Genomic DNA, 12,908 nt, shown 5'->3' on the forward strand with positions numbered 1-12,908 from the left:
TGCAGTGCTTCTTATATTCTTTCCTTCCTCTTCTTGCTATTAACCTCTCATTATCTCATGCCTAGCTTATCAAATACCTATATTCTTGTTTCAATAAATGGATGGTTGGCTGGCTGGCTGGCTGGCTGGCTGGATAGATGGCTGGCTGGCTGGCTGGATGATTGGGTGAGTGAATACCAATAACTTCCTAAGCAGTTTCTCATCTCCTACCTCCAGACTTTCACCACTCAATTCTACTATGAACACCACTGCCAATTTAATATCTATAAAGTACTGATATCATCATGTTACTCCTCTAGTCCAAAGCCACAGATGGTCTCTACTAAATAAAGGATGATGTCCAAACTCCTCAGCCTGGAATTCAAAAGTCTCCAAACATGGACACAACCAACCTTTCTAATGTAACCTTATCTCATGCTCTTCATGATTAAAAACAAAAACAAAAAACACAAAGACAACAGTATTTTTCACTGTCCCCAAACACAATATGTTCATTTCCAACGCCAAGATTTTGCTCCTGTTGCCTTTTTCTGGAATGCCCTTCCTCTTTTCTCTATGTAATCAGATCCTATCCATCTTTCAGGGTGCAATAGAAGCCCTACTTCTTCCACTAAGCCTCCCCTTGACCTCCACAGTATGTCATTGCCACTTAAGTTATATATTTCCTTCCATTAATGCTTTTACTTTTCCCAACTGCATTGTAAGTCTCTGGATACTAGAGAAGGTGAGTAATACTTTTTAGCATTTCTCAACCTGCCTAGTATAGTGCAGTGTTCCATAGGACACTAATATATACTTGCAGACGAAAGGGCCTTCAATAACCAAGCCCAATAACCAAGAAGCTATTTCTCATACCTATTTCCACCTTGTTACCTTGAAGAATTACAAAAAAGAAGACAGATACCGGGTCTTGTAAAATTTTATTTGTTTTAAAATCTACTGTTTTGAATTGGTATAATAAGGGTGATGGTATAGGTTAAACGTTGATGATTCAAGGTTCTTAAAATCAAGTCAGTATTTCACTTCACAAATTCCTATGAAGGTTGTGAGGAATTTTATCAAACAAAATCATTCTGCCTTTTGGAAGTCCTGGTGTAAGCTATAGCTTTGCTTCCAGCTCTTTTCCAGAGACATTATTCGTGGTCATTTCACTGCCCCTCTGCCAATTGTGTCTTCATTTTAGGTCAACCCATTTGTAGGCAACTAGGTTTTAAACTGAGTTATAATAACATGGTTACCTATAAACTGGATACACAGTCAAATCTGGATATTATCAACATTCCAACTGCTTGAAAACAGGCTGAGTCAATGGAAGGAAGCCCATGGGACCATTTCTATCCCAAGCTTTACTATTCCCTGGACACAGAAAGTTCTTAGGAATATAGTGATATAGTAAGCTATAGCCTAGGAGATGTCTTGTGCAGAAAATGTTCTTGTTGCAGTACCAAGACTTTCCAAAAAATTACTTCAATTAAGAGCATTTGCTTTCTTTTTCTCTCTATGGCAACTGAATATAACAACTCCTCAAACCTAGCTTTCTTTCCACACAATTTTAAAAACACGTAACCTATGGGCCCTAGACATTTGCGTTGTGGCCATTACTGTTGCCATGAAAAATGAAGATGCTGTTCCTAAGTGTACTCACTTCAACCAGTGGCGGCCCACACTAAGACAGCTGCATTGCCGGGAAAGGGAATATAGTCATTAGAAGCCTTTCAACCTAGTAGTGTGAATTATTACAAACCCTGGGCAAGCAGACAACTGGCTGTTTCCAAAAAGGCTCTGATCCAGATGCTCGTAGTAATCAATCACCCTGGTTATTACTGAAGTGGCTACTGTGTCCTTGATCCTGTGTGGGTGCCAGCTCTCTCCACTCCCCAGATAGGGAATTTGATTGGTAGTCATACTCAGGCTGCAGACAAGACTTCCCTTAGGCCTCAAGAAACTTCTGTCCTGGTTTAATTTTCTTCTTTACTTGGTTGGTCTAGGTGATTGTTGCTGCAGGGAGAAGGTTGGTAAAGGAGACTTAGACACAGAGGGAGGTGAGAACTAGCTAGATCTAGAGGTTCTCAAACACCAATGTTGGCAAAACCCCCCCCTACCTTTTTGTTCACCTTTATCGCAGACAGTCACAATGGCCTGAGCACCACACTGGAGCCCCTGGGTGGGGAGGGGTGATCCCAAGGCTGGGGTGCAAGGGCTAACACTGACACTGCTTCAGAGGCTCCTTAGCACATACCTCCTGGGAGGGCATACAGTGGTAAGTGGGCATGCAGTCCCTGAGAGGGACTGATTTCTTTCATCATGCATGTTGAGGGCTTGGCTGATCTCTACCTTTAGCACCTTCACTTTGTGAACTTAACTAGGGCCGTAACTTGCCTTGGGAGGTGCCTGGAAGGATCCACGCATGTCTGATATTTATTTATTGGACCCAGAGTAAACTGATACGTCAGAATCTTGATAGCCAGAGGTGCTTTTTATTCTGAAGATAAATTTTGGCATTAATGGAGAAAATTCTGAATAATTAGGACATTTGTTGCACTTATAAAACAGGACATAGGTAGAGCTGATTTCTGCTTTGTTGGGGAGAAGGCTCTGAATTCAGGGATGTAAAGTGGAAGACAGGGGTGTAAAATAAAAGAGCTGGATACCAGTATGACTTGAAGTCCTTATCTTTCCACCATTTTGACCCTCTGCTTGAAATACACAAGTGCAGTGTGGCGTACAGACCTGGTCTGAGGCAAAAGGGAAGTATGTCCTTGATTTCCCCTGGTTTCTGCTCCCCTTCACTTTTATCCTTATTTTTCCTGTCCTGGAACCTCTCCAGATGCCTGTCCTTGGCCTCATCCTCTAAAGGTGTTGTTTTTAGCTGGCTTTCACAGGTGAAAAGAATTTATGAAACTGATCTGATAAATTGAGGATGGATGGCTTCGTGTTTGGACCTAGCCCAGAGATATTTGTATTTTACCCAGTTTGTTTTTTTAAGACATAAAGCAATGGAACTGCAATGTTTGACACATTGGAGCCAATGGACTATTGAAATAGTTGGGGCAGGAGAGTCTTCTGCAGGGTCTCTCTCATGATACGATCTAGGGAGGCAATTCTTCAACCTAGTCCAAAGGACCCAGGCCCAAGCCAAGCACAGGATTGGCAGCCCTCTCCCAGTAAAGCATCTTATCATGAGGTGTTTGCCTATAGAGCATACTTCCATAGTGGGGAAATAACCCTCAGAAATAGCTCCATCATCTCAATGTCTGGCAGAATGGAGGTGGGTGTGACCACCTATGGAGGAAGATCAGGCCTATGGCCATCTCTTTACTTGTGGAAATATGACTATAGAAGCCTAAGGTCTAGAAAGCAGAACATTGCTTCCCAGGCTACAGAGTAGTGTTACTAACCTGACTGAGATAGAAACCAGGGGATGGCCTTGAAAGAGCTCTTCTGAATGCTCCTTAAGTAAGATTATAAAAAAGTACTATTCATCGAGCACATACCAGGGTGCCAGGCACTGTGCTAAGTGCTGTCAGCATTATTTCATATAATCCTCACAAACACCGTATGAGATAAGTAGATCCCATTTTACACATGAGGCTCAGAGAGGTTAAATATCTTGCCCATACAACTAGTTAGTAGCAGAACTAGGATAAAAGCTCAGGTCTGTCTGGCTTCAGAGCCCAACCTCTTAACCAATACATTATACTGTTCAATTCCCAATTTTGATTTAGAAATAGAACAAGTGGGCTAAAAGTGCCATCAAGGCTTTGTATTGGAAAATAGAAGTGGGATTGGAGGAGGAATGCGAGCCAGTTGAGTAAGCAGTCTGAATCATAGGTCATATACATATCTTTAAGAAATGCAATTTGTGATTTATTTTAAGTACAGGCAAAAGCTACAGCAGTTTATTAGAACTGTTGGCTCTGTGGCTTAAAGCAGACCTTGGAGGATTGTTTTAATGAATAGGCAAGACTAATTTTAATTATTATAGCGATTGTTTGTAAATGGCACTTGAGGGAGTCAACAAACAATTTGTTCACCAGTATTTTATTAAACCTCCCCTCTGTGATCTTATAGACTCTTTTTATTTGCATTATGAATGAGCAAGGAAGAATTTGCTAAGGGAAGGGCAATGCATGCCAATTTCAATGTCTTGAATACCGAAATTGACTACTCCTTCTCCCTGAGTAGCAGAGTTGACAGTTTCATGTGAGGAGCTGAGAGAAGGGTCGCCATTTGTATGTCATGGCCAAGAGAGTGGCCTTCAGTGTTCCCCTGGTATAGACATACGGGTACATATGACCAAGGGCAATCAATATGTTTCAGTAGATCTCAAATGAGGTACCTCAAAATGGTTTGGGAAAAGCATCTTTCCAAGAAAAGGGCAGATGTGAACTTGAGGAGTCTTGGCTTCAAACCCTCCAATCTAGTCATGTGAGCATAATAGACCCTTGGGACTAACCCCAACCACCCACCCTAGGGAGAGGCTCCATCTGAGGGCAGGGTGAGTAGGTGATTACTGTTTGCTGCTGTTCTGCACAGGCCACCTCTAGGAAGGCTTGTTGGGTAACATCCACTGCATAGGTGACTGCCTGCTCACTGGACTCTGATGCTTTGGAAGGTAACATCCTGGCACTTGGACACTAGAGGCATTCTTATCTATAAGCAATTACACTAGGAGTAACTCCCAAGAGCTTCTGGTGCCAGGATTCTTCTGCATGGGCTCCCAGCTTCTGGGTGGGAAGAACTTGCTTGTGCTATTCGATGGAATGGGAGTAAAGGAGCATCCTGGGGGAAATCATCCCTGACTCTGTGGGTTCACCAGATGCTTACATGTTGTCATTTGCAGGTATTACCTTGCCTTGTATTATTCCTGAGCCATATGGTCCGTCAGGATTCCCAGGAGCTCCCGGATTCCCAGGTATGGAATGAGGCCAGAGAAAGCCACTGAGCACTCTTGTAAGGGCCGTGAGCCAAAGGAAGCAGACGATAGCCCAATAGCATTTTGGGATCCACGTTCCTCCTGAGAAGGCAGCCTTGAGGATTGAGGAAATAGAATGGCTACCAGAGAGGGCTGTGTGGGGAGGTGAGAATAAGAGAGGCCCTCCAAGAGGCTAGGATTCTTGACTGAACATCACAAATCATACCCAGCCACAATGACTTTCCTTTCCCCTCACCACTCATCTTTGGGTTTTCAGGCCCAAAAGGGACACGTGGCCTCCCTGGGACTCCAGGCCAGCTTGGGTCACGTGGAAGTAAAGGAGAGCCCGGAAGCCCAGGAGTGGTTCACCTCCCTGAATTGCCAGGTAATGAAGGGAGCTTATCCTCACCTGCTTCTCCTTCTGTGGGAGTGTGGGCTTGGATAGTGGTAGCCATCCACTGGTTATAGGAAGTTAGGTTTGCGCTCTAGTGTGAGTGGGGTGGTTTTGATTTTATACTCAGGCACGACAGAGCTGGGGGCCATAGAGTGATAGCATATCACAGCAATAAGGGCCATTTGAGATCAGTTGGGACAACCCCTTCACTTGCAGATGAGGAAACTGAGGCTTAGATGGAAAGTGACTTGCCTGAGATCACAAAGCCACTAGTGACAGAGCTAGGACTCTGCCAGGTTGTCTGGCTGCCAGTCCTATGGCAGTTTCCTGGATCAACTCCTTAAAGGTCAGAGTAAAAGATTCAGATGAGTCAGAGGGAAGTTGTCTGTTTCTATCCCTTTGCTCACACCCTGTCGTTCCAACCTGAGCTTCATTGTTCCTACATTGCACCATTGGTTCTCAAACTGTGTTCCCTGGGCCAGCAGCATCCGCATTACCTGGGAACTTGTTAGTTATGCAGATTCTTGGCCCTTTGGCAGAGCTACTGATCACAAACTCTGGGGGTGGTGCCCAGCAGTCTGGGTTTTACCCAGCACCCCCTGCCCCAGGTGACTCTGATACATGCTCAGTTTGAGAACCACCACTGCTCTATAGCACGGGGCTCATCTTGGGCCACTTGCTCCAGGATTTATTGGTGCTTCAGTTCTCCACCACCCAGGAAGAGGGAGGCAGGACAGCAGGAGTTAGATGACTCCAGAAGAGACTGCGCCTTTGACAGGAGGTCCTGGGTGTAACCTGTCCTCTTTGGCAACTGTCGGAGCCCCAGGAGGGGATTGCTGAGCTTTGCCCAAGGCCCAGCCTCATTGAGCTAGAACCTTCTCCAGGTCACATGGTGCTGTCCCTGCCTCTGGGCAAGTGCTCCCAGGAACAGACCTTTAAGAGAAGTGACACACATTATTGATATGTTAGCTTTTGTAGTAGGAAAAAATCTGTCTCAGAGACCTCTACTCAGACCTATCGCTTCTAAACCTCCATGGCCTTTTATTTTTGCCTCTTTACATTTAGGATTTCCTGGACCTCGTGGGGAGAAGGGCTTGCCTGGGTTTCCTGGGCTCCCTGGAAAAGATGGCTTACCTGGGAAAGTTGGCAGTCCAGGTTTACCGGGTTCCAAGGGAGCCCCTGGTGACATCTTTGGTGCTGAAAATGGTGCTCCGGGGGAGCAAGGCCTACAGGGATTGCCAGGGGACAGAGGATTTCCTGGAGACTCTGGCTTTCCAGGACCCAAGGGTGACTCTTCTTGCCCCACTTACTTATTTAACAATCTACGGAAAGCCTTTCAGTAACTGGTATACTTGCATGAATACTTGCATGAATCTGGGGTGATGGATTAATTAGGGGGTTAAAATGAAAAATCATTTTGTTCTGTCCCTCCCTTTTAGGAACTTTTTCTTAAACTACCTGAGTCTATTTTCCTGTCTTAGTAATTCCAGAAGTAACTATAACCAATAGTCAGGTTTCTTGCACAGCCTCTGGTTGACTGCTGGGAATAGCAGCAAGGCTGCAGCTGAGAAGACAGTGGTACCTGGGATGCATCCTGGGCCAAGCTCTTCCCTGGTTGGTTTGGTGACCAATCCCTGCTATCAATCCAGGCTGTAATCATCTGCCCCTTCCTTTCACTAGGTTTGCTTGGGAAATCGGGCTTGCTAGGCCCCAAAGGTGAGCAGGGCAGCCCCGGAACACCAGGCCTTATGGGACAGCCAGGCCCTCCAGGAGCTGGTGGTCTAGTCGGCATCAAGGGCAAACCCGGGCTCCCAGGAGCACCAGGCTTTCCAGGGACTCCAGGTAGGTCCTTTGGAGGAGGAACCCCAGCTCGACAGACTTAAGCTAGGCCCTGGGCCCCAATGCCCTGAGGGGCAATAGCAGCAGTGTGACATGGTCAGAGTTTAGGAGACTCGACTTTCCTAACCTCTCCAGTTTCAAATCTCAAGTCACCCTTGCAGTGCCAAGCAGAACAGATTTCTGCAGTTTAGCTTCCAAAATCTTCCCACAAGTCACTCCCAGCCCCTCCTGCGTGGACTCACTCCCCCTTTTCATGCTCCAGCCTCCCTCCTGCCTTCCCCAGTTAGAGAAACTGCCCTTGTTGTCCAGGTGGCCTTAGCCCATCTCCATTATCTTGACTGGGGCAGTAAGGAGCCTGCTTTGGGCTGGGGGAGAAGTTCAAGCAGAGGGTAAATGTGCTGGCAGCCTGCCTCTCAGGTGAGCATGCCTCTGAGGCCCCATAGCCAGAGTGTCTTTCACTGAGCAGTGGGGCCTGACACCCCCCGGTTCCAGCCTAATGTTTGCAGCTTGCCTTTTTCTTGTATCACCCTCCTCATCCTGCCTCAGTGACTACGTCATCCCCCCTCACTCCTGGCCATGTGACTGAAGTTGAGTTTTTGCAGAGCCACTAATATCCTCTTTATCCCCTTTGTCCTTCTGTGTTTCTGGGGTCTTCACATAGGCTGTCCAGGTGAGAAAGCAGCACACAACCCCACAGAGTAGCACCCCCACCAGCTTTGCCGCTCAGGGAATTATCTGACTATACACTATAACCTGGCAAGGCCAGGGGTCCCCAAACTCGTGCTGTGGGGTTGGCCTCCATTGAATTTCCTTCCCTTGTTGTGGAATCCCCTTCACAGCCTCCCATTAGAATCCTGGGGCTCGTAGCTACTTGATGCTTTTCAATCCATAGAAAGCCAAGTCAACCATTCATTTAGGTTCTTGGGGGCCCAAATACCTCTGTCGTCACTGATTTAATCCTTTGGTTTTTTAATTTCCTTGCTTTGTACCTGAACATTCCACTTTGGCAGCAGCTCAGGAGGTTAATCCCATTGACCAACTTAAAGCATGGTGAGAGAAGTCTCAGAATACCTAGGAGACCAAATGGGCCTTGGGGATTTCTACAGTACTTGGCACTAGGGGGTCTTTCAACCTTAATGCCAAGGAACTGGCTGACTTAACTGCTTGCATGAGGGATTAAAAGGGCAGCCCTGTATCCATGGCTCCCTGGGAGGCTGAAACAATGGCTCAGCTTTAACCTCTACTTCACCGATTGGCTCAGGAAACAGCTATTGTGGCGTGATTCAGACTGGAAGTACCAGGAAACTAGAGTCCAGTTGCCACCCTGGCTTCTCAGAGCTCCATTCAGAGGCTAAAGTGTGAATCACATTCATAAAGGGGGAAGAAGTTATAATCAGAAAGGGGTTGCTCGCCCTGCCAGCTACTGTGCCATGCTGCAAGTAATAGCCATTGGCGTGGCGCTGTGGGTGGTAGGTGCTAATGCTTCAGCCAACTAAGAACTCTGCCTCTTAGCAGCCTGCAGAGGCCATTGTTAAAGGGCCATTTACAAAACCCAGCAAGCCAACCAACCAGAAGCCATGGGAGTGGGCAATGGCCCAGATCTGGACAGAGCCTCACGTGACAGCTGTCCTGTGTTCTCTCCTGTGCTGATTCAGGACATCCTGGAAAGAAAGGTCCAAGAGGCGAGATAGGTCACCCTGCATCAGCTGAAAGAAGAGGTCTGCCCGGGCTGAAAGGCCTTCCTGGATCTCCAGGGCTAATTGGCTTCCTGGGGAACTCAGGCTTGCCAGGGGATACTGGGTTACCAGGCCTACCAGGTCTGAAGGGTAAGTGAAGTGATCAGGAAGGCACTAATGGGTAACAAAAACAAGCATGCATGCTGCCCAGCTTGCCCCCTCCTCTGTGCCTAGGAAAGGGGAACAGGGAGGGAGGTTGGCAGGGCTTTTTGTGGCAAGATAACTGGGCAAGGCTAGTTGCTTAAGGAAGACCCCCCCAAGGGAGGTCACCCTCACTGCCTGCTGGGTGGAACACTGGGCTGAATAGAATAGCTAATAAAGCCCAGGACAGTAACAGCCACACTGGGTTTACCCATTTGTGCAACCTCCACCATAGAGCCTGATAGCTCTCCTTTTCTCTGATTGTCCTGCTAGACACCAGAGGTCGGACGGGAGACATCTCCATTTTATACAGGGGAAAGTGACTGGTCCAAGGTCATACAACTGGTTAGCAACAGTGCCAGGCTAGAGTTCATCTTCCTGACTCCTGGCCCTGGGCTTTTTTTTTTTTTTTTCCTGTGCCACACAAGAGCTCTAACTTGGTGACTCGTAAGAGAGGTGCCTACCTCTTCTTTCCTTTCTGTTGCTCAGTACCATGTCCCTGTTCAGGAAAGTAGTATAATGTGTAGTGACTAAGAGCTTGGGCTTTGGAGTTAGAGAAGCCTGGGTTTGAATCCCTTCTCTGCAACTTCCTAGCTGTGTGACTTTGGGTGAGTTATTTAACCTCTCTGAGCTTCCATTTCCTTGTATGTAAAACAGGGATAACAACAGACGTTCTTGTTTCTCAACAGGTGAAAAGGGGTCTGTTGGACTGATAGGTTTTTCTGGGATGCCAGGTCTCCCTGGTATTCCTGGTGCAAGCGGATTAAAGGGAATCCCTGGGTCAGCCGGAAGAATGGGACCCTCTGGATGGATTGGTAGCCCTGGTGAAAAAGGTGAGCTAGGGATTTGAATTCTGGAATTGCCATCCATGCTTCCCAAGATACATTTTGTTTGTTGACTTTGTCATTCGTGTGGCTTATACCAACCCTGTGTTAGATAATACGATTTGGGACTTCTGAATGAAGTCCTTTTAAACCAAAAGACCTCATCACTTCTGAGTTAGCACTGCATGTTAGAGGCCTTGTCATACATTCCTAGATGCTCAGTGAAGGTGGGTTTTGAGTAGGATCTAAAGTTGTTGTTGGAATTTGGGCCTATCAAAGGAGAGAGCATGTACATAAATGCAAAAGTAGAGAAACTGGGGCAGGAAAGAAGCTGGAAGGGCCTGGAAATGGGGCTTGGGGGTGCTGCGGGAAGAGCTGATATGAAAGGTCGGCCCATGCCTGACCCTGTGTCTAAGCTCCCTCTTAGACTGATCTCATGATCTCCATCCCTGCAGGAGACAGAGGCAGCCCGGGGCCAGTCGGAATACCCAGTCCAAGACCTCCAATGCTGAACCTCCAATTCAAAGGAGACAAAGGCTCTCAGGGCTCAGCTGGATCCGACGGATTTCCTGGGCCCAGAGGTGCTGGGGCAGGGAATGGGCAGGAGAAATGCCCAAGAAAGGTTTTATGACCAAAGTTGACTTCCTTCCTGAGAAAAGGCCCTGCATGCAGTACAAGACCCCCGAGTGGCAGTGTGGGTGGCAGCAGGGGGTCGAAGGAGGCTGCCTTCCCTGGGCCTGAGAGGGGAGCCTGGACTTTGAGACTGCCAGCTTTCCTAGCCACGGTGGAACTGAGTTTGTGAACCACAGGCTGTTGTACCCCTGGAGGAGCCTGGCAGATATGGAGCATGGGCACTGAGCAGCTTTTCCAGGGCCAGAGCTGGCCTGGCCCTGACTGGTGCCCCACCTCCCCCTCCACCTCCACACTAACACTCTCCAAGCCTGCACTTTGCCTGCCTGTGACCCAGGGTACCTGCACCCTGGGGACCAGATTTTCTCTTGCCCAGGGTCTTTTTCCAAGCTGTTTGCTTCTTTCCCAGGTGACAAAGGAGAGGCTGGCCATCCTGGGCCACCAGGCTTGCCTGGAGCTCCTGGCTTCCCCAGCACCATCAAGGGACTCATTGGGAGACCAGGCCTCCCTGGATCCACAGGACTACGAGGCTTACCTGGCCTGAAGGGGTCCCCTGGAATCACAGGTTTCCCAGGCATAAAAGGAGAAAGTGTAAGTGTGCCCAGATCTTTGTCTGTTCACCAGGGAAGGACATCCATAGCAGGGGGACATGCCCTATTACCCACCTTTTTGATCCCAGCCCACTTCCCAGCCCCTTCCTCTAGCTCACCCCAGACAAAGCTCTCTCCTTGAGTCTGAAGGTCTTCCGACCCTTTCCTGAATGTCTCCTCCTCTGGACCTTTGTTCATGCTACCTCCCCCCAATGGCAGAGCCTCCTCCTCTACAGTTGCCTAATACCTGCCCATCCTTCAGGCCCCAGCCCAGGCGCCTGCTCCTCCAGGAGTCCCTGAGCCCCTACCACACTAGCACTCTACACTTCCCACTGCTTACATTGATCCTAGTTGGTTCTGTGTGGGTCTGATTTCTTGGATGAGATTATTAGGACTTGAGAACAAGAACTGCCTTACATGCTTTTTTGTCTGCACCCCACTGCCAGCATCCCACATTGAGTTTGGCACATCATAAGAATTTGGTATAGACTCTTTGATGTTTTGATTTCAGAAAGGTCTTTCTTGCCTCCACATGAGGCAACAACTGGCTAAGAATCAAATCCAGTTTTTCTGAGTTCTTTAAAGGCAGGGTAGTTGAGTAGGCGTAGCAATGAGACAGATTGGGTTTGAATCTCGGCTCCATTACCCATTAGCTCAGTGACTTTGTGCATATCATTTAACTTGCCTGAGCCTCACTTTTCTCATCTATAAAAAAATGGGAATAATATTCAAACCTCCTTCAGACACTAACGAGGCTTAAGTAAGATGCTACATGTAAAGCACTTAGCATTGTGTCTGGCACATGGCAGGCTCTGAATAAATACTAGCAACAATAGTAGTACTACTGAAGGGACTAAGTGAACTAGATCACAGAACACCTGTGCTCCCTGCAGGCAAAGTCCTTGTCTTTTAAAAGTGTCAGTTTATCTGGTGGAGAGAACACACACACACACACACACACACGTCACTGAAGCAATTGCAAAAGCAAGAATTCTCAACTGCCTGGTCCTGACTACTCATACACTAGGAGGGCTGGAATCAAAGTAGGAAGGCATTCCGGGAGGGGTCCCAGCATTAGCAAAGGCTCAGAATTAGTAGATATGGCAGTGTGCAGAAAAAGCCAGATGATTGCAGGGGGTGTTCTTGGTAGTGGTCCAGAGAGCCCAGAACCCAGACTCCCACCCAAGGCACTAGGTAGCATATGCCTTTACTGGGTACATCTTAAAATGAATCAAAACCACACCAGATAGCAGGGGAAAAACTGTACTGATGACAGCTGACATGCCCACTCCCCAGACTCAACGAGAGTATTGGACATTAGCCAATGAAGGCAGTTTTTCCTGTGAAAATGGTAACATTAGCCCCAATTCGGACTCCAGTACCTGCACACATAGAGTCCACTACCTGGTGGCATGAAGACTTCATGTTCCTTGTGGAACCTGCGGCAGAGGGCCAGCCCCACGTGGTAAAGCGACACTTTTTCTTGTACATAATGGCTCCAGAGCTTTGGCATGGGTGGGGGTAGCCAACTGTCTGCAGAGCACACCAAGTGCCTGGCCTGACTGTCACATTCTATATTTTCTCGGAGACTTGCTAGAACAGCCACACCTTGATTTCCCAAGATTTCAATATTGGTAGGCATTGGGAAGTTATGAATGACAAGACCAAGATTAATCTGCAGATAGAATCCCTCTCCTAAAAACTCTAAGTATGCACTCCCACCTTTTGCTCATCACCTTCCCCCGTGCAGGATATCCCCCTGCCCAGTCCACCCCTGCCACAGGGTACACGATAGACATCTCTCAGGCAGTGGCTCGGGGCGGGGGGCTGAAGGGGTGG

At 47.7% G+C, this 12,908-nt stretch overlaps 1 protein-coding gene across 3 annotated transcripts in view; it reads left to right on the top strand.

The window, feature by feature from the left end:
• The window catches only part of COL4A6 (collagen type IV alpha 6 chain), a 273,049-nt gene that overhangs the window by 243,472 nt on the left and 16,669 nt on the right, over positions 1-12,908 (top strand). For 2 of the 3 annotated variants that reach the window (XM_087426525.1, XM_087426524.1), the window contains 8 exons: positions 4,844-4,915; positions 5,193-5,300; positions 6,375-6,596; positions 6,990-7,151; positions 8,804-8,974; positions 9,715-9,858; positions 10,305-10,430; positions 10,889-11,070. In XM_087426525.1, the coding sequence (XP_087282651.1) occupies positions 4,844-4,915; positions 5,193-5,300; positions 6,375-6,596; positions 6,990-7,151; positions 8,804-8,974; positions 9,715-9,858; positions 10,305-10,430; positions 10,889-11,070 (1,187 nt within the window). The remainder of the gene's footprint in view (positions 1-4,843; positions 4,916-5,192; positions 5,301-6,374; positions 6,597-6,989; positions 7,152-8,803; positions 8,975-9,714; positions 9,859-10,304; positions 10,431-10,888; positions 11,071-12,908) is intronic. The other variant, XM_087426526.1, reaches the window with a different exon arrangement.

The sequence above is a fragment of the Ceratotherium simum genome, chromosome X, assembly GCF_057802395.1.
Source record: "Ceratotherium simum simum isolate JZ-2026a chromosome X, ASM5780239v1, whole genome shotgun sequence".
Taxonomy (NCBI): Eukaryota; Metazoa; Chordata; class Mammalia; order Perissodactyla; family Rhinocerotidae; genus Ceratotherium; species Ceratotherium simum.